General features: G+C 44.5%; 1 protein-coding gene across 1 annotated transcript in view; it reads left to right on the top strand.

Moving 5' to 3' along the window:
• Window positions 1-4880: 4880 nt before the first annotated feature.
• AN (NAD(P)-binding Rossmann-fold superfamily protein) overlaps window positions 4881-22820 on the top strand; it is a 32279-nt gene continuing 14339 nt past the window's right edge. The window contains exons 1-3 of the mRNA XM_086520369.1: window positions 4881-5792; window positions 5867-6035; window positions 6111-6241. Of these exons, the coding sequence (XP_086376495.1) occupies window positions 5109-5792; window positions 5867-6035; window positions 6111-6241 (984 nt within the window). The 5' untranslated portion in view covers window positions 4881-5108. The remainder of the gene's footprint in view (window positions 5793-5866; window positions 6036-6110; window positions 6242-22820) is intronic.

Below are 22820 nucleotides of genomic sequence, written 5' to 3'. Positions count from 1 at the left end.
TGAGGGGAAGAAGAGAAAAGTGGCTTGGGAGTTTTTGGAGTCCGAAATTCCTCGATGATGGCTTTGCCGCCTCAGTAGACAACCCATTTACCGGCTTCTCGTGCTTTTCGAACCTTTTGGAGCTCTTGTTTCTTGATTTTGAGTTGGGTGGGGGTCAAGGCCTCGCTTATCAATACTTTGGTACCCTTGAGAAGTCGTCCTTGTTGTAGAAGTGCAATGCGTGCCTCTTTAGTCTTGAAGACCAAAATGCCTCGATTGGTGCGGTTGTTGTACTGAACCTTTTCGATTGTGTTGGGGTCGAACTCGGTTGGGTGGATGGATTGGTTGAGCTTCACTAGTGTTGAAGTGCAGTCGTCGCTCTCTCCCCACCAAGTAGAGGGCAAGCCACCGATTCGAACAGATAGTGCTAGTCCTTCACGTCGGCAACGTTCTTGCATGCACTCTTCTACTTTGGAAGAGATCACGACGATTGCTTTTTGAACTTGAGTGGCAAGGTTGGTCATGTTTGTAGTGAGAGTGTGCTCAGCCTCCTTTGCTTTGGCGAGAAGGTGCTCGTTATCTTTTTGTTTTTGAGACTCGAAGGAAGAGAGATGTGCCTCAAGGGCTGCAAGACGTGCCTTGAGTTCTCGAATTTGAGATTGAAGACGGTCCATTGGATCCACTCGTGGGGCAGGCATGAAAAGACGTGTCCGTCTAATCGGGGAGAGAGAGCTTCTGCGTTGCATCGTAACAGATTTTTTTGCTTGAAGTGCTGCCCTCCCCGTGGGAAGGGGTTCTTGTTTTTGTTTTCTTCACTTTGACCTAACTCAAACGAGTTTGAGGATGAAGGTGGGACCGCACGCAAAAATACAAAACGCCGCAGACCTGCTACAAAACGCTGCAAACCTGTTGTGTGCACCGTTGCAGACCTGCTGTGTAATGCCGATGTCACTGACTTGCTGTGTGATGCCGCTGACCTGCTGTGTGCGCAAAAACGCCACAGACCTGTTGTAACGCCACAGACCTGCTATAACGCCACATACCTGCTGTGTATGCACAGACTTGCTGCACGCGGGGTTGGACTTGGCAGATGGGGGTGGGAATACGCGATTCGGGATTGCTTGTTGGACGAAGGCAGGGGCAAAGCTTTATGCGAGGGGCTCTCCCACAGGGCCGCCCTTGCCCTAGGGAGGCCGACGAGGGGGAAGGGGAGAGGGGCTCTGTTCGGTTGCTAGGGCTCGAGGGGAAGGGGAGAGAGGTTAAAGGGTGGGGGGGGGGGGGGGGGTGGCCTATGGGAACCCTCCCTAAATTTAAGTAATTTGTCCTAAGGCCTTTGGCCTTGGGTTCTGAAATATGAAAAGGAGGTCTTAATTTGTTGGCTATAGCAACAGGCAACACAATTGCAGAGAGAGCGAGGTGTGCTACTTCTCGGCCCTTGCGCCTATGATGAGAAGTGCTCCCCAGCCCAGTGTGACCCCAGCGAGCCTGCCCTCCTTCCTTTTGATGCAAGTCAATCTCGGCCTCTTACTCACTCCAAGGGTTCCTACACACGGCCTGTCGGCTTCATCTCCACGACTCTCTATTGCATGAGCATGCAAAAGCATGCAAGCTTGAGAGGCCACACTCTTTTTTTGCCCCAAAATCTTAAATCTCTGATACCAGTGAAATGCCCTAGGGAGCTACCTTGCCGAATCCTCCTCCCTACCCCCTATTTATAGGCCCTTCCCTGCCCATTTAGCAATCGGCCCTTGGCCTAAGTTCGTGACGCCCCAGGGTTTCCATTGGCATGAAAATGATACAAAAGGATGCTACCACAATCCAAACAACCTCATGTAGCTCTTCACACTGTTGGCTTCAAAAGAAACTTATTGGAACCTCACAAAAGCCTTGCAATCATCAAAGATTGTACATTTTCCAAGCCGTAAGGAAAAGATACCATATGGGCTTACAAGCAATAGAACAATATTAGTAGTAGCTAGTGTGTACATGCATGTACTAAGGAATCAACACTCCCACTTGAACAAAAAATACCTCAAAGAATTCATAAAGAGGCGTCAAGAAGACAGGAAGAGTGCACACTAATGCTGCTACCTATCTATTTGCCTTGTATCACTACGAAGGTTGTAGTTAAATGCATACAAGTGTAGTCTTTTACTAAGATCAACCCACAATGGATAACGTGGCAATGATATCCTACTCTCTTTGACTCAACCCAAAAATCCTTGCAAAAGTCTATCTCAAAACATCATAATAATGTATGTATCGAGACAAACAAAGTCACATTGTGCATACATATTTGCCTATACAGACTGTACATGCATGAGAGCATCAAATTGGCCAACAAGAATCTAGAAAATGTTACCACGTTTGAGAGCACTACATAAAGCAAAAGATCCAAAACAAACAATTTTATATGATAGGTTATTGGATTTATCAAATACTCCAAATACAAGCATAAGCAGTTGAATCTTGACAGAAGTATTCACTTTGCATACTCCAAAAAGAGCCCTATGCTATCAAATTACCATACCGTGTTTTCAATACCACTGCCCAATTATGGATGATATACGTATGCCTCTGTGAGCTATTCACCTTATGGAGCTTCAACCACCTTGCTATACCCCTCAACTATGTAGATGTGCTCAAACTTGCTACATGTTTAGTATTCCACTCTTGTGAGCTTGTTGATTTGTCATGTAAGAGTTTATTTGAAATGTTGCCCAAGTGCACCAAAAAAAAAGAGCAATTCTACAATCCAGACAAACGCTACCCCGATTTTGTAATAAGTGCTACAACTGGTTTTAGAAAGCATTGTAATGCTACAATAGTGCTATCATATAGTGTATTTAGCAAGTATGCTATGAGACATTTTGAATGCTACCATCATACTTGGAGCTTATCTGTGCTCAAAAATAGAGACTTTACCATGCTAGTATAGCTGGAAACTTGCACTCAATTCTACAACCTATGAAATTGTATGCAATTTACTTGACCCAACTTGTACCCTTTCTTAAGTTAACTTCAATGCTTGCTTTGGCTACCCTGCTTCATGTGTGCTACTAATTGATCTCCCAACACTCACTGATTGATCTCCCAACACTCACTAAAGGATCATGCACTATGTGTTTGATTCAGAGGATTTTTTTGGCTGCAAGCAATTGTACATAACACATATATTAAAATTGAGAACTTTTTGAAAAATTTATGGCTTAATGTGATGCCCAAGGAACTATGGACGTGTTGTTCTCCACCCAGCCACCTCGTCTTGTAGATTCCCTAAGCCCTAAGCTATCTTTACGAGACCCCCTTACTTAGCACACTATCTATAGCCGGCCTTGCCTAAGGACTGTGTCTAACCCAAAGTGCATCCTACCCTTGTCCCAACATTATTTCCTCCTTGAAGGAGAGTTTTCATCCTTGACACATGCCCACAGCTTGGATGACGAGAGTGGCTGATGCATGAAATGCTCAGTTGCTATGTCGAGGAATCAAACTCAGTCCTTGGATGTTTTTAGAATGAACCTTGCTTGTTCATAATCGTTGGAGCTCTACCTTTTGCATTGGGATCTTGAATTGTGTTGAAAAAAAAACATTATCAATCCTGATGTGAGACATCCATCACTACTTTTTGCATCGGGAACTAAAAATTGTGTCAAAAAACAACCGCAAGGCACAAAATTGATTTCGGTCGAATCTTTCGATGCAATTGGTTTGCGCTATCGTGAGTAGCTTTATAGAGAATAACCTGATCGAAGCGAGTGATTTTGCTTAAGTGTTCTAAAAATGGTGCCCCAAGAAAAAAGAAATCATCGATGCGAGGGATTGGCAAAATGGTTTCATGGAGCCGGATTTGGATCCTTTTCACCCCTTTTTCAGAAGGTGAAAACCATTTTTGAGAAGGAGAATTCTACATAAATTTTGGAAACCCTTCTTGCAAAAATTAGAGGCGGTCATTTTTGGATCTGAACAAGTTTTGGATGAAGGGGAACCTACCTTTTCATGCAAGGCAACAAAGAAAACTTTATACATGTATTTACAACCAAACATTGTCAGGGTAAAGGTGCCAATACGTGGACACGCCCCAAAAGCAGGACATAGATTAAGCACTAGCAAGGCCCTAATAAAGGACACAAACAAGCGAGTAGGACAATTAACATGACGTGTGCGCATGTGATTTGCGGAATCTTGGGTTCAAATCGAGCGAGTGTTGATCTGTTAGTGGTGTGACGGTGTCCAAAGTGGGCTCTTTTGGCACTGATTGAAAACTTAGTTGGATTTTTTTTTGCTCATTGCCAAATTGTCAAACCGCCAAACTTATTGTGATTGGCACATCTTCCGCTATCTTTTGAACCAACTCCCGCTCAAATCAGGGTGCACCATAGCTCTTTCTATGAGCTTTCCCAGCTGAGTGTCCTTTATTAGGGGCTTTTACCCCCTTGTTGATAAAGCACACGGGGTGCACTTGAGGGATCAACGGCCCGAGTGCATCCCACCGTTGGATCAAATCTGGCTGGGAAAAAAAATTCGCGCTGCCTGTCCCACTCCCGCCTCGAGCTCGCGACCCCTTCCCACCCACTCGCAGACCTCAACCGTCTCGCCTAACGTGTCTCCATGCAACCAGTGCGCCTTTAACAATATAAAAACCTGCCCCCTCTAGGCGCGTCGATCCAACGACCTAAAGCCCCTCGCCCTGCCGATCGTGCTCCCCGCTGTCGATCCCTCGAGTGACACCCCGTGTCACTTATAAACGAGGCTTTTACCCTATACAATTTCACCCACAAGGGGCCTTTACCCTCAACGGGTGCATTTGTCACGGAAACCACTTCATGTTCGACAAAGTTGAAAGTTCACGAAACGTGAGCTGTTGGTAGTTTTCGTGAAGGGCATCAGACTTTCTGCTTTTTTCCCGCCCGGCAGCTCTCCTTACCCTGTCCGGCTCTCTCTCTCTCTCTCTCTCTCTCTCTCTCTCTCTCTCTCTGTGCACGCCTCTTTCTTGCCTGCACTATCTCTTCTTCATTGTCGCGTTCGCCATGTACCATTTCTCACTTCCTGCCGTCTGGGCCGCGATCCCTGTGAAAATGGCGAGCTTAGCCGTCGTGCCCCTGACAAGCTAATACATCCCTCTCGCCATGACGAAGATCGAGTCCGCGACTCGAAAATCTGCAGACATCGGCCATGCCATTGGCCCTTCCGAGCGTTCGAAAACTGGAGACGAACCAAGAAACGAGAAGGAGAAGAGTAGCAGCACAGGTATAACAGCTTGTGAAGGCCCTGTTTCACCTCCATTGATTGTAGCCTTAAATTGCCTTGAAGATTACCATCTCGAAGAGGAGGCACTTACGGGGGTTGCACAAATTCAGCATGTGGGCTTGCAACAGGTTCCCGATGGCAAAATTGAAGCGGCTATTGCAGTGCTCTTGCATTCTCTTTCCTTTCTTCCCCGTGCAGCACAGCGCCGCTTGCAGCCATGGCAGCTTATTCTGTGTCTTGGATCGGTGGACAAGGCAGCTGACTCCTCGCTTGCAAGTGAATTAGGGCTTCACCTCCTGCACGTAGACACTGGGCGGGCAGAAGAAATAGCTGACACTGTCATGGCTTTGGTTTTGGGGTTGCTCCGGCATACTCATGTTCTGGCAGAGCGAGGTTTGTCAAATTTAGGAGGCTGGCTTGGGACTATACAGCCGGTCTGCCGAGGGATGAGACGGTGCAGAGGCCTTGTTATGGGGATTGTGGGGCGATCAGCTTCTGCTTGTGCACTTGCATCCCGAACATTAGCTTTCAAAATGAAGGTCCTCTATTTTGAAGTTGAAGAGGTGTGTTTTCCTCCATTTACACGTCTCACTTTCGATGGTTGGTTTCGGTTTCAACAACCCAATTTTGCTTGCAGGGGAAGGATGGGATCCTTCATGGGCGGCTGAACTTTCCAGCAGCTGCAAAAAGAGTTGAAACCTTGAAGGAGCTACTAGCAGCTAGTGATGTTGTATCTTTGCATTGCTCCCTCACCACTGAAACAGTGCAATTAATTAATGCAGATGCTCTGCAACACATAAAGCCAGGTAGAAGACAACCAGCTAAATGTAAGGAACACGTTTTCACTCTAGAAGTTTTATACAGATTGTTTTGATATACAGGGGCCTTGATTGTGAATACAAGCAGTAGCCACTTGCTTGATGATTGTGCCTTGAAACAAGCGCTCATTGATGGAACTGTTGCTGGATGCGCTTTGGATGGTGTGGAAGGTCCTCCATGGATGGAAGCATGGGTAAGGTTTTATTTGATCTCATGCTCACTCTCTAGCCATCGTGTAAATCTTCTGCTGGATAGCTCATGTGTAGCAAGAGCACTGACGAGCATACTAGGGAAACCAACATTAGTCATAGTATACGGTAGCTATACTCTTCTTGTAAGAAACATTCAAATACAATGTTTGATAACATAGCTTCTGTTGTGCGTTTTCACTTTTGAGGCATAGCCTAACAATAGTGGGGCTAGCTGTATCTCAAAGTAGGGGCTTGCCTGTATAAAAAAAGCATTTGCTTTGCAAAGGTGAGTTGGTTTGATATCACAAGTGTGATGACGTGGCAGGGTGTCTAATCATTTATGGCCCTTCAGTGGCCATAATGAGGCTAAACAAAAACTCAAAGGCCACATGCAATAAAAAGTTGCTGAAACCAGTCAGCACAAAAACTGCCGTGTTTTGTGGCAGCCCGTACAACCAACTCTTTGGGCAGTTTGTGTGAAGCTTTTGGGAGTGCTTTTTCGCTGGGGATTCTTGGGGATTTGTGAAAAGCAACTGGGGTGCCTAGTGTAGGGGGCCCGTGTAACTTTTATATGTGCCCTTGGGTCTCCTTTCTTTGGACTAAGCCCCTAGGAGCATAGTTGCAAAGAGGATCCTCGGGAGTTGTACTTTGAGGTCAAGCAATAAAGAAAGAAATACAGAAAAGGGCGCCAATCTTTGGGGCCAGTGCATGTGGAAGTGGAACTCCGCCGCTTCGTGTCAACCCTCTTCTTCTTCTTCTCTCTCTCTCTCTCTCTCTCTCTCTCTGTGTGTGTATATATATATATATTTCAAGTTCAGTTGTTGCAGTTTGTGTTCGTGTGTTGCCACTGATTTCTCGCTTTGGTGTCCAAGCGTGTTTTAGTGGTATTAGAGCTCAAACTATTCTTCGTCTACGAAGGATCTGATCCTTTTTTTTGCAACACATGGGTTCTTGCAGTAAAACCGGCAAAGAGGATTGTGTTTCATCGGAACCGACTACCTGATTGCGGGAAGATGGAGAGCACTCCAATCCTAGCAAGGGAACAGAGAGATCCACCATGGCGAGCACTCCAATCCTAGCAAGCCTCCTTCTGAGGAATCGAGAGAAGACTAAGGCAAGTTTTGGCAGGAGATATCGACAAGACGGATGGCAGGTGCAACGGAAGGGTTTAACACTAGAATGGTAACCTAACAGGACATAAAAGTGTCCTTTCAGGTTTTGGGAAAAATTTCCAAAACCATAGTAGATCCGCCCATTTTGAAAAATCCTTTCATGAGCTTATAGTTCAATAACTACTACATATGGAAAAAATGAGAAACTTCTAATTTTTCTCATCCCTTGGTCACTACAAGCCTCCAAAGTTGATGGACCAATGCATTTTGCCCAAAACAACAGTTTCTTATGGTTGATTGCATATAAATAAGAGTGGGGATTTTTGTAGGACATGAGATAAAATGCCCCGTTAACTTCAATGGGTTGGTGACCAAAACATATGGTTGTTTTTACCTCACTAATTTTTTTTTGGGCAAAAAAAAAGTACAAAAAAGTTGCTTTTTTGCCATTCTGCGGACCTATCATCAAAGTTTCTATAATCACGCTCAATACAGATACTGTATACATGTTTTCTTAGTTTCCTTTGGGCCTTTGGATTCAAAAGGAGCCATGGAGCATGTCAAAAGGATAATGGATCTCTTACAATTGGAACCTTGGGGGCAATGATAAAGTGCTAAATACAGCAAACATGAAAAAACTGGGTTTAGCATTATGACCTCTAGAAACCCATGGAAACTACTCAATATCTAGCCAAGTTTGTAGTCTATGATTAGATATGGTTACTACCTACAAAATACACACAATTGGCCTAAGAAACTAGCAATATTGAGAAAGTTATACTTGCTACTCTAAAATGTATCGTATTCTTCAGCAATCAAAAAACTCAACCTTCATCATATACTATGCTATATAGCATATTAGGTCCCCCAAAACTCAAGGAAGATTAGCTTTATGTTATACATTACACTTACACAATCAAAATTGAATTTGGATATCAAGAAAGCCACCAAAAAAATCATAAAAGTGCTAATTTTGGCCGATAAACAGGATTATGCAATTCTTGTAAATTGGTCATAACTTTCAATTTTAACACTTAGCTCTCTCTACAAGAATCAAAACATGTTGAGAACTATGAAGGCCTAACCTCTAGCCATCTAAACCTCACAAACATGAAGTTTAGAGTGGTATAGTTGCCAAAAATTGAAAAAAAGCCAAAAACAGGATCCGTTTTTTCACACATTTTAGGTTCAAAAATGTTGTGCAAGAGTAAGGTTAATGGTGAGATCGATACTCCAAAAAAAATGCTAAGTTTTTTTCAGCTCAAAAGGCAACTTTGTGGATATATAGCACCTAGAAATTCATTTTCATACTCTTCAAATAATTCAAGCAAAATGGTCACTTAACAGGACATAAAAGTGTCCTGTTACCATTCTAGTGTTAAGGATTTTAACTCATATCTAGTACTCCGCACAAACACAAGATTACTTTATTTCAATTGAAAGAAAAACTGAATTGAATACAATGAGACAGAGATGCACACAGAGGGAGAAGAGAGATGACACTGCATGTCGGGTCTTAACCACTCTCAAGGGTCCCTTGCTTAGATCTAGTACTCTGCTCAAACACAAGGTTACTTTACCGAACTGAATACAATGAGAGAGACTATTCAGAATCCCATGGAACATGCAAAGGACGGAGTGCATTCAGGCTCCTTGACTTATCCAAGGGACAAGCCGTGAAGGGCTCTTCCAAGGAGGTGAAGGACAAGAAGAAGGAGAAGAAACCCATCCGGCCCAAATTGACAAAAGAGTAGCGTGTTGAGTACTTCAAAGATGACAAGTGTTATGGTTTTTGGTGAATAGGGGCACGTCTTCACGAAGTGTTCAAAGAAAGAACCAAAGGAATCAGTTGATGCTACATCAAAGAGTTCCGACGACTCAAAATGATGTGCGAATGGACAGGAGCCAAAGCAGCGTCCTAGGGCACAAGAAAAAGCACAGAAGGGTAAGCTAGGTCCATTGATAATTTGTGGGCAAGAACTTTTCGGCTCTCGGGGCAAATTGGATGGAGGAGAAGGACCTTGTAGATTCTCTTTATTATTAGAGTTGTACCTTGAGGCTTTTGGATTTTAACAATGTCTATTCCTTCAATGCATGGCAACACACTAAATTAGAGGGTTGAATATGGTGTGGTGTGTGCTACACAAGAGGGGAGCCACTCCACTCCTTCCCTCGATTTTCTTTTCCACTCATTGAGAGTGGACCTTGCACATTGCGTCAACCCAATCTACGTGAGGTGGGAAAAAGCAACCTTGGTGTGAGTGTAAGGTTGGCAAGGGGTGCACTCGCGGGATGTAATTGAGCTTGGGTAAGAGAAAAGCCTTCTTCAACGTAGATTGCAAGCAGTACCAAGTACCAAGAATCCCACAAACCCAAGTATCCCAAGAACCTCAAGTGCTCGAGTACTTAGTGCATGGTCATTATCAAAAGTGCGATGCATGAAGGTGATGAGAGTGGAATTGGAGAAGAAGAAATCGCCACGCGAGGAGGATCGTTTCCGAATCCTCCTCCACGCTCCATCCTCATTCTTGCCACGGGCTGCACCAAGCTCAGGGGAGGTTTTGATGAAGTCCTTGGTGGAGATGATGCTACAACAGTAGGCTCATCGAGCAACTGTCAAAAGGGAAAGAATGGCTCTAAAGAGAGAACGCAAAGCTCTATGTATAGTTGCTGAAGAAAAGAGGGTAGCTATGGAGCAAGAGCGTGAGGCTAAGAAACACCAAGGTATACAAGAGTTTGGTCCATCAGTTCATCTTCTGGAGGATCGATCCTTTCAAAGAGGCTTACAAGTCATCACGTAGCCCAGGTAGAGACGACGACTGCAACCACCCAGCCACTGAGAAGTCGACTTTCCCAGCCGCTGAGAAGTTGACTTTCCCAACCACTATGATGGTAAGATGGATACTTCTGTGATTTATTTTTGGTTGCATCAATTTAATGCTTCCTTTGTGTCACGAGACCGACACCACGTGCCAACGGAAAAGAACAGACCGAACAAGCTTTTAGCACTTCAATAACAACTGAACTGAAAGAGATGCACGACACGAGACGGGGTGGTAGAATTCCACCCCGAGAGAGCACTTGCCCCAAACCTTGGCGCCCCTTTCAGTATTTCTTTATATTGCTTGAACTCAGTGCAAGGTCGGTACTCCAAGCTCTGCACCTTCACGCGAAAGCTGCCCAAGACTCGGCCCGTGGCACATATTGAAAGGCTCTTGGCCTATGAAAAGCAGTTACATGAAAAGCTTCAAACTCAAAAGCATATGGTTCAAAAACATCTTTGCCAAAAGTTGCCAACGCAAAACAGGGAATTCCGTACAACTGCCACGTCAGCACTTGCTAATGCAATTCGTGGAAGTTCGTACAGCTTGCCACATCATCAACGTAAATCATGGGCGTCCGTAGAATTGCCACGTCATCACCTTTTCACAATAGATTGAGTGTGTGTGTGGTCTTGTTTTATTTTAAGGGCTTTAGGTCCCTTGGGCCCCATTGGACGGGTTCCCATAAGTTGGTAAGATTTCTTCTTTAAAATAGGCCACTCGATAAGACTTTGCAAGTTGGTAAAACTTCTTGTGCCGCTTCTACTTCTTCTTCTTAGGGTTTAGGCCCCTCCGCTAGGATCTGTAGGTTGGCTCCGTTCTTCAGTGGCTTGACACATCAACAGTTTGTGACACTTTGCAACTAACAAGAAGAAAAGTTTTGACAGCCGCCATGTATTTGTCGAGTGATGCCATTAATGGGTACCAAGCCTGGCGAGAGACACAGATGGCTGTGGACCTTGAGCCATAGTAACTGTCTTTTATGGCAGATCTAGCCCACACTCCAAGGCCTTAATTCTTTCTATGTGCGAGTATGACCCTGTATGCAAGAGTTACAAGCCACTAGTGCCCCTTTTTGGTCTGCTAGGTGGGAGTGTACATTATCTATGTTCTAATCCATTGTGTGTCCACCATAACCTGTGACTACTCATTTTAGTGTGGGCTACTCAAATGCACTTATCTGGCTACCTTCTATGTTAAAGAAGAAAAACAAATTAAAAAATTCATATAAATGAGTAAAAAGGATGTGTATGTCACGTGACACATCCAACCCTATGTGTCCGTGGACAAGCTACAACATGATCAGGGTTCAATCAGTCTAGTCAAGTCTAGATTAGAAGTGACCTGTCACTTTTGTGAGTCTATTCGTAGACCGTGCATACCCAGTCACTTAGTGTAGATGCATATCCTCTGGTTGCACACAGCATGATAATCAATATTCCCATCAGAATCCATTAGAATAAGTTAGGGGATTTTTCTAGTGCATTTAGCCTATTTTCCCTATTTTTGACATTTTTTCACTTATTAATTTAAGTCACTTCCCAACAAAAGTAGGTAGGGCAATTTTGCTAAGTTAATATTTAAGCAACCCTAGACTAGCACTCTTGGGCAGATGAGCAAGGAGCACAACAGGCCCTCAGGCAGCAGGTACCCCTTCTCTCTCAGCAAGACCTCCCCAAGTTCCTTGGCGAGCCCAAAATCCCCCTAAGCCTAGCGTTTTTGGTTTTCATCATCGCCATCAACCATAGCCCGGCGTTTGCAGCTTTGCCTCATCGCCAACACATTCAGCTAGCGTCTTTGTTCATCGCCACAGTCCCTGACCGTGGTGTTTCAGCCCCTTCATCGCCACAGTACCAGATAGGCCAGCGTTTTACTAACGCTACAGGCAGCCCCAGCGTTTTCCAGTTTCAGCCTTGTTGCAGCAGATGGACCAGAGTTTTCAGCCTTAGGAACAACAACAGATTCAGCCCTAGCCACTTGCAAAAGATCCCCATTTTCAGCCCTCAAAAACGCAGCCAAAACAGCCATTTTCAGCCATCGAAATCAGTCCCAGATTTTCAGCCATAGCGTTTTTATGGACAGCAGTTAGAAGACCGCAGATTTCAGCCCTAGAGTCGTCGTCGTCGTCCCCGTCGTCGTCACCGACATAGTCCCAGGTTGCATCAGTCCATTGCATCGTCATTGTACCACTTTGTGCAATCAATAAGTAGACCACTCTCGCCGACGAGAGTGGGGCCTTCGGAGGAGGGTTTTACGTCTCTGGTGTCGTATCTCTCTTCTCTCTCTATCTCTCAGTCTCATACACTTGCACGCACAGTGTCCATTCACTTTGTTTGTGATCATAGAACTTTCCATTAAGAATGGAAAGTTCTATGCTGTCCCTTCCATAAGAACTAAAAGGAACCTTGAGCACAGTTCGGAGCACTCATCTTGAGCAAAGCGCAAACATTCATTCCGTTGCACCAAACATTGGTATCAGAGCTTTGGCAGTGTTCTGTATCACTCAAGGAAAGAACCACAAGAATCACAAGATTTTTTTTTTTGCTTGTTGCGGTTGCACGAACCCAAGTTCGCTTGGGCGTGTTGATTCCTAATCGTGTTTTTTGAAGAGTGACAGGAATCCAAAGAAAGAAGGGCTTGTCCAACCTCCCCTTGTGTCTCTTTTCACTCATTGAGAGCGGACCGTGCACTTAGCGGCCGGCCAATCGACGTGAGGTGGGAAAAAGCAACCTTGGTGTGAGCGCAAGGCCGCCAAGGGGTGCGCCTGCGGAAAAGAGTAGAACTCGGGTGAAGAGAAGATCCTTCTCAAACGCGGTTTGCAAGCGAAAGAAAACCTCAAGAACATCAAGACCCCCAAGAACCCAAGTTCCTCGTGAACTTAAGAACCCAAGACCACAAGAACCCACGACTTTAGAATGGTCGTCACCTGAAGCGGAATGGATACTTCGCATACAGGTGGTGAGCATGAGAGAGGCGAAGAAGAATTTTCCCCACCAGGAGGTTTTTCTGACCCTTCCCCATCTACGTCAAGGATTGCACTAACTCTTATGGAGGCTTTGGACCATATGTTTCTGGAACAGAATTTAGAACGCAACGCAAGAAATGCAAAAAGAATGGCAGAAATGAAACGCAGACACGCAGAAGACAAAGCAGAAAGAGAAGCAGAAAGAAAGGCCTATGCAGAAAGAAGGGCAACCATAGATCGTGAATACAAAGAAGGTATGGCAGCCATAGAGCGTGAGCACGGGCAAGCACGCTTGGAAGCCAAAGAAAGACAAGCCAAATTTGATCGCGAGAACAATGAAAGACAAGCAGAATATGATCGAGAGAACAAAGCAAGACAAGAGAACAACGACCGACACATGAAAGAGTTGTGGCGACTTTTTTCTCACGTGCAGGCGTACTTTGCACCGAATCAGGAAAAGGAGTCCCTCTCACTCTCTTCTTCTCCCAAGCATGACACACACGATTTGCATGATTATGAGAAGCATGATGAATTGATTGATAATGATAAGCATGATGATGATTTGAATGACAATGATTTGCATGATGATTTGGTTGACAATGATAAGCATGATGAATTGGATGTTAATGATAAGCATGATGATTTGCATGATCAAGATGTGATTTCTCACAAGCATGATGAGTTGCATGAAGATGATGCGATTGTTCATAAGGATGATGTGTTAGTGGATGCTTTTTCTAGCGAAGCTAACCTCGTAGATTCAATCAATCACGAAGGATCGATCTTGACTTTCGAGTCGAGGTCCAAAGAACCCCCACAAGAAGATTCGATAGATCCCAAAGAACCCCCACAGGACGATTCGATCATTGAGGAAGAACCGATCTTGGCTCCCGAGCCTAGGTCCAACGAACCCTCACAGGAAGTATTATGTGTTTGCATGATTGATACGCACGCATTGTTCGAGTGTTTCATTCGTGATCGTTTTCTGTATTTTAGTCAGCGTCTTTATGTGATCCCTTTTACTAGGCATGCCATATTGTACGTTGAGCACGTTTCACTTATGAATGAGCACGAATGTATGCGGATTGTTCATGAAAAGTTGAAAAGTATGCATGTAAGGAAGTCACATTCCATGTCTCTTCCTTGGCATGACACAGATTCCGAACGAGCACATGAAAGTATGAGCACCAAGCGTGGGCATTTCCATTGTGTTTTGCCACAGTTGATTGCTCTAGATCATAAGAGAGTCTCATTGTTTGCGTGTATGTAGTGAACGGTTTGTCACTCCGTCTCGTTGTTCATCTACATTGCATACACAATCTTTAGCGAAGACAAGATTTTTTCCACTCACTTTACATGGAATGGGTATGTTCATGGTTTTGTGTTGAAAATGGTTTCAAGAATTTTTAGCCATGGAGATTCTTGAAGACGAAAGAAGCATGACTCTAGACGAAGTTGAAGCATCGAAGGAGCCACAAAAGACTTTGTGTCGCTTTTAGCGCAGCCCAAAGAAGCAAGCATTGCAGACCTTTATGAAGTTCAAGTACCGCACGACCCACACATCAGAGTTGACTGGCAAAGAGTCCCTTCCAGGATTCCGGATGCTATTGGCGATCTCCCTCGACGCCATACAGTTCGGTACCAGTACCTCACTTTGAAAAGGAGGGGATGTCACGTGACACATCTAACCCTATGTGTCCGTGGACAAGCTACAGCATGATCAGGGTTCAGTCAATCCAGTCAAGTCTAGATTAGAAGTGATATGTCACTTTTGTGCGTCTATTCGTAGACCGTGCATGCCCAGTCACTTAGTGTAGATGCATATCCTCTGGTTGCACACAGCATGATCATCAGTATTCCCATCAGAATCCATTAGAATCAGTTAGGAGATTTTTCCAGTGCGTTTAGCCTATTTTTCCTATTTTTGACATTTTTCACTTATTAATTTAAGTGACTTCCCAAAAAAAGTCGGTAGGGCAATTTTGCCAAGTTAATATATAAGCAACCCTAGACTAGCACTCTTGGGCAGATGAGCAAGGAGCACAACAGGCCCTCAGGCAACAGGTACCCCTTCTCTCTCAGCAAGACGTCTCCAAGTTCCTTGGCGAGCCCAGAATCCCCCTACCTAGCGTTTTTGGTTTTCATCATCGCCATCAACCATAGCCCGGCGTATACAGCTTTGCCTCATCGCCAACACATTCAGCTAGCGTTTTTGTTCATCGCCACAGTCCCTGACCCTGGTGTTTCAACCCCTTCATCGCCAGAGTACCAGATAGGCTAGCGTTTTTACCAACGCTACAGGCAGTCCCAACGTTTTCCATTTTCAGCCTTGTTGCAGCAGATGGACCAGCGTTTTAAGCCTTAGGAACAGCAGCAGATTCAGCCCTAGCCACTTGCAGAAGATTCCGATTTTCAGCCCTCAAAAACGCAGCCAAAACAGTCATTTTCAGCCACCAAAATCAGTCCCATATTTTCAGCCATAGCGTTTTTATGGACAGCAGTTAGAAGACCGCAGATTTCAGCCCTAAAGTCGTCGTCGTCGTCCCCGCCGTCGTCACCGACATAGTCCCAGGTTGCATCAGTCCATTGCATCGTCATTGTACCACTTTGTGCAATCAATAAGTAGACCACTCTCGCCGATGAGAGTGGGGCCTTCGGAGGAGGGTTTTACGTCTTTGGTGTCGTATCTCTTCTCTCTCTATCTCTCAGTCTCATACACTTGCACGCACAGTGTCCATTCACTTTGTTTGTGATCATAGCACTTTCCATTAAGAACGGAAGGCTCTCCCTTCCATAAGAACTAAAAGGAACCTTGAGCACAGTTCGGAGCACTCATCTTGAGCAAAGCGCAAACATTTATTCCGTTGCACCTAACAATGTATTTCTCAATTCTTTTTCTATTGAGTTGTGACAACAATCGTTGAACGTGGAAGCTTTGAGAGCAACTGTGTCATGAAATTGCAGCAGAAGGGGTCACCTAGGGCTAAGCAAGGTGCCGCAAGGGCAACCTCCAGAATGTTTTTGGGGGGGGGAGAGAGAGAGAGAGAGAGAGAGAGAGAGAGAGAGAGAGAGAGAGAGAGAGAGAGAGAGAGGACAAAAAGGGTGGTAGGAAGAAACAGAGAGATAAAACGTTGCATTCTTTGCTAGGATATGGGTCGTGAAATCGGCCCGAAGGGCAGTAGACTTTAAGCCTTTACCCGATCTTTACTTGAACTTTACGATACAAAGGAACCTCATGAATATGCCTCTCATTGGAAATTACACTTCAAAGAAAACACGGCGTGAGAGCTAGAGTGCTTCCAAGCAGACAACGACGACACCATGTTGCCCCCAAAGACTGGCGCCCCTTTCGGAATTTCTTTATTCTTATTACACTTGAGAGAAACTGTAAATTTCTACAAGCTGTCCCACTATTATCGGGCTGAAATTCCCCTCCTCTAACTCGATTTCGACAACATAACCACAATAGAAGTCTCCATGGACAAAATCCCAAGTAAATAGCGACTTTCCACGCACTTTACAAAACCTGTCGAGAGATTACAACGTGCTAAAACCTCTGTTTTTGGCCTCCAATGTGTACCAAAACACCTGTTCGGTGATTCTATGGCTTCTCCGAAGCTCCTAGGACCTGTAGGCATCAAAACTGGCCAAAACCCTAAACATGCAAAAATTTATAGCAAGCTGTAATTCCCTGTTTTGCGCTCCGATTCGCGTGCCGATCACTTATGTGGGTAGCCCTTGAGCTCCCGCATTTGTAGGGGTCACTTGCCCTTTGAATTAGACGAGATTTCTCGTGGGAAATCTCTCTAAATTGTCCTGTACACGCACCCAAAGGGTTTCACGAGGCTCGCTTGGTGATATCTTGCAGTTTAGGTGCAAAACCCTAAAGCTGCAGAAAAACACAGCAGGCTGTAATTTTTTGCTTCACATAATTTTGAGCGGAGCAAATATGTTTACGTGTTTCTCAGAGGCTCTCGCACACAATGGGACAGCTCCCATTTGAATCGGACGAGTTTTCAGGCGAGAACACTCTGTTTTCGCAATCCTTCGCGATGGAGTTGTGCTTAAGTGTAGGGGATTAGCAATGAGCGGAGAGAGATGCGCGAGAGCAAATCATTGCGCAGCATGAGACAAGGGAGAAGGCAAGCTTTCCATTAAAGCTGCAAAACATGAAAATCCACCTTAAAGCTGAAAACTCAGCTTTCCCAGCCTCATATTGGGTGCCCCCTCTTGAATGAGACCTTTTGGAGTGAGTTGACTTGCAGGTTTCTTTCCTATTGCCATGTGTCCAGTTTGCTCCTCTTGGATTAATTCCTAGTACCCACCAACTTATAAAGTCTTGTTGAAGGGCCTAAATGACTTTAACTAAGCCTAGCCACTTCTTTACTAGTCAGATTCCAGTGCCGATCGGCCCAACCATCTCGTGGCTACCTGGCCTTGACTCTTGCGGGGGAAACTCTCGGCCAATGGCCATTTCACATTGGCATGCAATGTTTGGACATTTGTGATTGTAACAAGAGGGTCCCAAAAAATAAATAAAAATCAAGGGAAAGAAACCAATAAATATATATAGTGGTTGTCACAGTCTCGCGACATACCCCTCTCTTGAAATAGCAAACGTCCTTGATTGCATGCATCCTATACATGCCACATATGGTTTAGTGTGGTTAGCACCCTTTTATCATCGCATGTATCTGCAAGAAAGACTGTCAAACATGTGTACAAATGACTTAATGAGACCTTCATACTTATGTCAAACTGTGTACAGTTCTATTGGACTGAATCCTTATGTACATGTGAAGTGCTAGCTCTATCATCACCCCTCTTTTGAGCACCAGTCAAGCCCTTTGACCTTTGCTCTACTGAAGTGATCTGAGTTGGAGAATACGTGGGTTGTAAACCAAAAGCTTCAAGGTAAAACTGCAATACATTTGGTGACTCTTATCAGTTCACTTTCTTGCATCCACTTTGCATCCATAGGTGGATAGTTTTTGAACTTCACCAAATAGCGTCTTGCAACTTTTCCTTGTTTGGTTGTGTCCTCCAGAAGACTCGACTGATTCTTTAGTCTTCTTTGCATTTCCTAACCCCAGGGAAGCTTCAGGAGTCGCTTGTGCAAAGGACCTCTTTGCTGAATTTTTCTTTGATCGACCCCCTTTCACGTTGCCTTGGAATCCACTGTCTTCTCCCTTCAACAAGGCATGACCAATGTTAGCAACATCCATAAGTTGAGTAAGGGTGGCCACTTTATTCTTTATACAGTAATTCCTGAGCCCTTTAGGCAGCCCACAACAATACTTTTTTATCTGCTTTGTTAATGTCACAAACTTGTAGGAAGTTACTGAAAGCAACACAAAACTTCCGGTTGTACTCCTCTAAGCTTTTGCAAGTAGCTGCATTGAGTTGGTGCCAATCCGTCATGACATTGGCTTCAAATTCATTTGACAATCATGCAGATACAAACATTTGCTTGAAGTAAACCCATGTGGCGACAGCAAAGGATAGATCAGCACTAGCGTTAGTGGATTTCACCAGCAGATTCACAGCGTGTTTGCAGCGGGACCCATTTTCAGCCCTAGCGTTTTTGGTTTGTAGATCTACCTCAGCGTTTTTGCAGATCTTCGCGACGGAATCAGCCCTAGACTCAGCGTTTTCAGTTTTTCAGCAGTCAGTTTCCGCGGTAGAACCCCCAAACCTCGCAGATCTCACCTTCCCGTAGCAGATCCTCGTCGCACGATCAAATCCATCGAAGTTTGCAGTTTCAGCCTGGAAAATGCAGATTTCAGCATCTGTGTTTTCAGCGCGTCGTCGTTGCATCATCGTCATCGACATCGTCACTGACATAGAGTTAGAATTCAGCAGATAAAGATTTACAGATTTCAGCCCGTCTCGTCGTTGTCCTCATCGTCGTCGACATCGTTGGCAAGTCCAAGCATTGTAGAGATTTGTGCAATCATAAGTAGACCGCTCTCGCCATAGAGAGTGGGGCCTTCGGAGGAGGGTTTGACAACATTCTGATGTCGTATTTTGTTCTCTCTCTATCTCTCAGTCTCATACACTTGCACGCACAGTGTCCATTCACTTTGTTTGTGATCATAGCACTCTCTCATTAAGAACGGAGGGCTCTACCTTCCATAAGAACAAAAAGGAACCTTGAGCAGAGTTCGGAGCACTCATCTTGAGCAAAGCGCAAACATTCATTCCATTGCACCTAACATTAAATCTATGTGACTAAAGATGCTTGCATCCTATAACTTATCAAGAATGTCATCAATCAAAAGAATTAAAATTGATTCTTGATTGTGATCTTGTTTAGAGATTAGTAATCTATGCACATATGGAACGTGTCATCATTCTTCTGCACCGGTAGACTTGGGGGAGAGCAATAGGGAGAAGTACTTGGTCGTATCAAACCTTTATCTAGAAGCTTGTTGACTTGCTTCAAAATTTTCTCTTGGTGAGCAAGGCTTACTCTCTAGGGGGTTTGGTTAGGAGGAGAGCTACCTGGTATGAAATCAATGCGATGATCTTCTGGACGATCTGGAGGTAGCTTATTTGGTAGAGTTTCAGTGAAACAATTGTTGTATCTATCAATAAATTGAAAACAACTCCTATTAAGACTCCAGAGAGAACTCTCCTTTGACTTATCCCTCTTGTGCAAAAATCAAGTAAGCCGAAACACATTTCCTCATTTCCTTTTTAAGATATGGCTTACAATAGGGAATAGCCAATCCCCAACATCAACAAAAACTTCTATTTTCTTGCCCTCTAATTAGAAGGTGAGGGACTTCAAGCAACTTCAAACTGCCTAATGAAGGACAACGCCTTGGAGATATCCCTCCTTCCAATGTAACTGCCAAACTTGACGTCATTATCACTAGATTTGAAAACTTGCATCGTGTGGTGATGTTTGTGTTTATCCTTTTTGAAGTTGGGCTTTTCTTTAGTGTTATGTAAAGTAGTAGGTACTTTCCTCTTAGAAGAGGGTTTAGGTATTGTATAAGAAGTAAAGGTAGTGTGATTAGGATAGAATGACAGGGAAGAGATAGCGACATCTTTACTGTCATTTAGCAAAGAGAGTTCTTTTTCTTGGCCTTTGCTCTCGGTAGGCCGGTTGTATCAATCCGGAGATCCTTTGTGCACAGCGGCACCTTTTTTTTTTGCATTTTCCTCCTGCCAGTTGTTACCAATGGTAGCGTTTTCTCGATGTCAATCGACATCGTTTTCTTGCGGTGTCTTGAGTCCGTCCAACACCTTCTGGATATTTGGCAGCGTAAGGAGTTGTTGCAATTCTGCGAGTTGAACTCGTACTTGCTGAAGCTCTTCTTCAACGGTTCTCCCTTGACTCGTCATGGCTCTTCTCATTCCTTCTTAGAATCGTCGTCCTTTGTAGACAAATAGAGGCGACCGTGCTATGATTCCATTGTTACAAATTGTTTGCATACGAACAATTGGGCTGAAAATAAATTAAACTTGATCGAGCATAAGGAGGGAAGAGATCGACACAATATTGGGGACTGGAAGATGGGTTGGTTTTGTCAAAGTCGACGATGCGGAAGCGTAGAGACCAAGGGGCCGGCCCGTGGGGCGGTAGGCGTTGGCTTTCACCCGAAATTCTTTACTTTAAACACACACACAAAGCACTTTGCAAAGGTAACCTGTAACGGGGATTAACACCTAAGTACACACACGGCTCGTAAGCTAGAATGCTCCGAGCAAACGCCGACAACCTGTAGGCCCCAAAATTGGCGCCCCTTCCGGTATTTCTTTATACTTTGAGAGAGTAAATTACAAAGTAGAGTCCTGGGAATCCTTTATCTGTATCCCGCTAGATACCACTTGATTTGGCCAAATTTCGGCAGCATAACAGCCCCTAAACTTGCTCGAAATAAATTCCCCTGTTGGAACTCACTTCCACTAGCATAAACCCTCTGATTCCTGCCCAAAAACAGTAAATTCAGCATGCTGTATTTACTGGTTTTTGCCCTGTTTTCAGCCTGAAACAGTCCCCTAACTGTCCTCTGCCAGTGGGGCACTATTCCCAATGGTTCTGGCGTCCGTATGGCTGAAAAACAGTCAATTTACAGCGCATACACAGCGCTGAAAACGCACCTTTACGGTGAGGTTATGACCCTCACCGGTGCGTGCTTTGGAGTAGCAGTTAGCTACCCCTGTTCCTACTCAAGGAGGCTCTTGCCTCAACACAAAAGCATGAAACCACACAGCTGTACATCAGTCAAATGAAGAGTCCTCTTGTGGGGCATCACATAATTGCACGTAGGGGGGAGAGAGAGCAGTGTGTAGTGTGCAGGTCATCACTCCTAGCACCACATTGTACATAGAGAGGAAAGCAAGCACTCCATAGCTCTTAACTTGTGACAGGTTCTCAATGAAGCATCCTCCCATCATAAATTGAGCGCCCCCTCTTCTGCCCTTGACCTGTAATGTATCTGTGAACAAATAGATGCAAAAAGGGGAAGATTTCCATGGCTGCCAAAACCTGCGTATCGCTGAAAACGCAGCAAAACAGCCTTGTAAACACGCATCTGACGCCTTCCAATGCTGAAAATGAGCTCCTTGGACCTAGGCAAAGTCGTGGGAAGCTCAAAAATAGAGAGAAATGACTGAAAATCATAGTTAACAGCCTTCAAAACTGCTCCAGAAAGTTAGTTACGAGTTCTCTTCTCCCAAACTTGGTAAATTGACCATAAAGTGCCACTTGGCACTCATGCATGCAATTTCCTCACATTGGGCTTCTTGCTTAAAAATCTCTCAAGTGGTGCATCAATTGACTTTGCAGCAGAGTACTAAAATGTTTCTCTTGTCATACCGGAGGTAATGATACGAACACATTTCACGGCCCAAAATAGCAGTTCCCTAATTTTTAGGAGATGTGGCCCAACTGTCGGATACTTTCTGTTGGTGATCCCACCTTGACTTTATGCCTTTATTGAGTTCACTTCCTAGTATCCACTAACTTGCTAAGTGCGACGGGGGGACCTACATGATCTTGCACTGAGCCTAGACATCCTTTTACTTTACGAGTTCCAGTGCCGACCAACTTTCTGTCTACGGGTGAAACTACCGTTCACATTGGCCATACAATGTCCGACCATTTGCAACTTCAAAAAGAGGGTCTCAAAAATTAAACAAAAATCATTGGAAAGAACTCAACAACTAAGGTTAACAGTTGCCACGTCCTCGTGACATACCCCCCTCTTGAAATCGCAAACGTCCTCGATTGCATACCATAAATACATGCCACTGATGATCTTGTGTTGTTAGCACTCTTGTATCATCGCATGTATCCGCAAGAGAGACTGTCAAAACATATGTACAAATCACTTAATGAGACCTTCATACTTTTGTCAAACTGTACACTGCTGTTGCACTGAATCCATGAGTACATTTGATGTGCTAGCTCTATCATTACCCCTCCTTTGCAGACATTGGGTTGGGGTATACGTAGGCTGTAACCCAAAGGCCTCAAGGTAAAGCTGCAATACATTTGGTGACTCTGATAGTTCATGCTCTTCCATCCACTTTGCATCCATAGGTGGATAGTTCTTGAACTCACCACATAGCATCTTGCAACCTGTCCCTTAACTTTTTACTTGTGCAAGAGGCTCTTGCCTCTGCGAACGAGCATAATTCCACAGCACTGTAGCGTACTACCCACGAC

Source organism: Adiantum capillus-veneris, chromosome 9 (genome assembly GCF_014529385.1).
Source record: "Adiantum capillus-veneris isolate H3 chromosome 9, ASM1452938v2, whole genome shotgun sequence".
Taxonomy (NCBI): domain Eukaryota; kingdom Viridiplantae; phylum Streptophyta; class Polypodiopsida; order Polypodiales; family Pteridaceae; genus Adiantum; species Adiantum capillus-veneris.
This window is presented reverse-complemented; position numbering and strand designations above follow the sequence as displayed.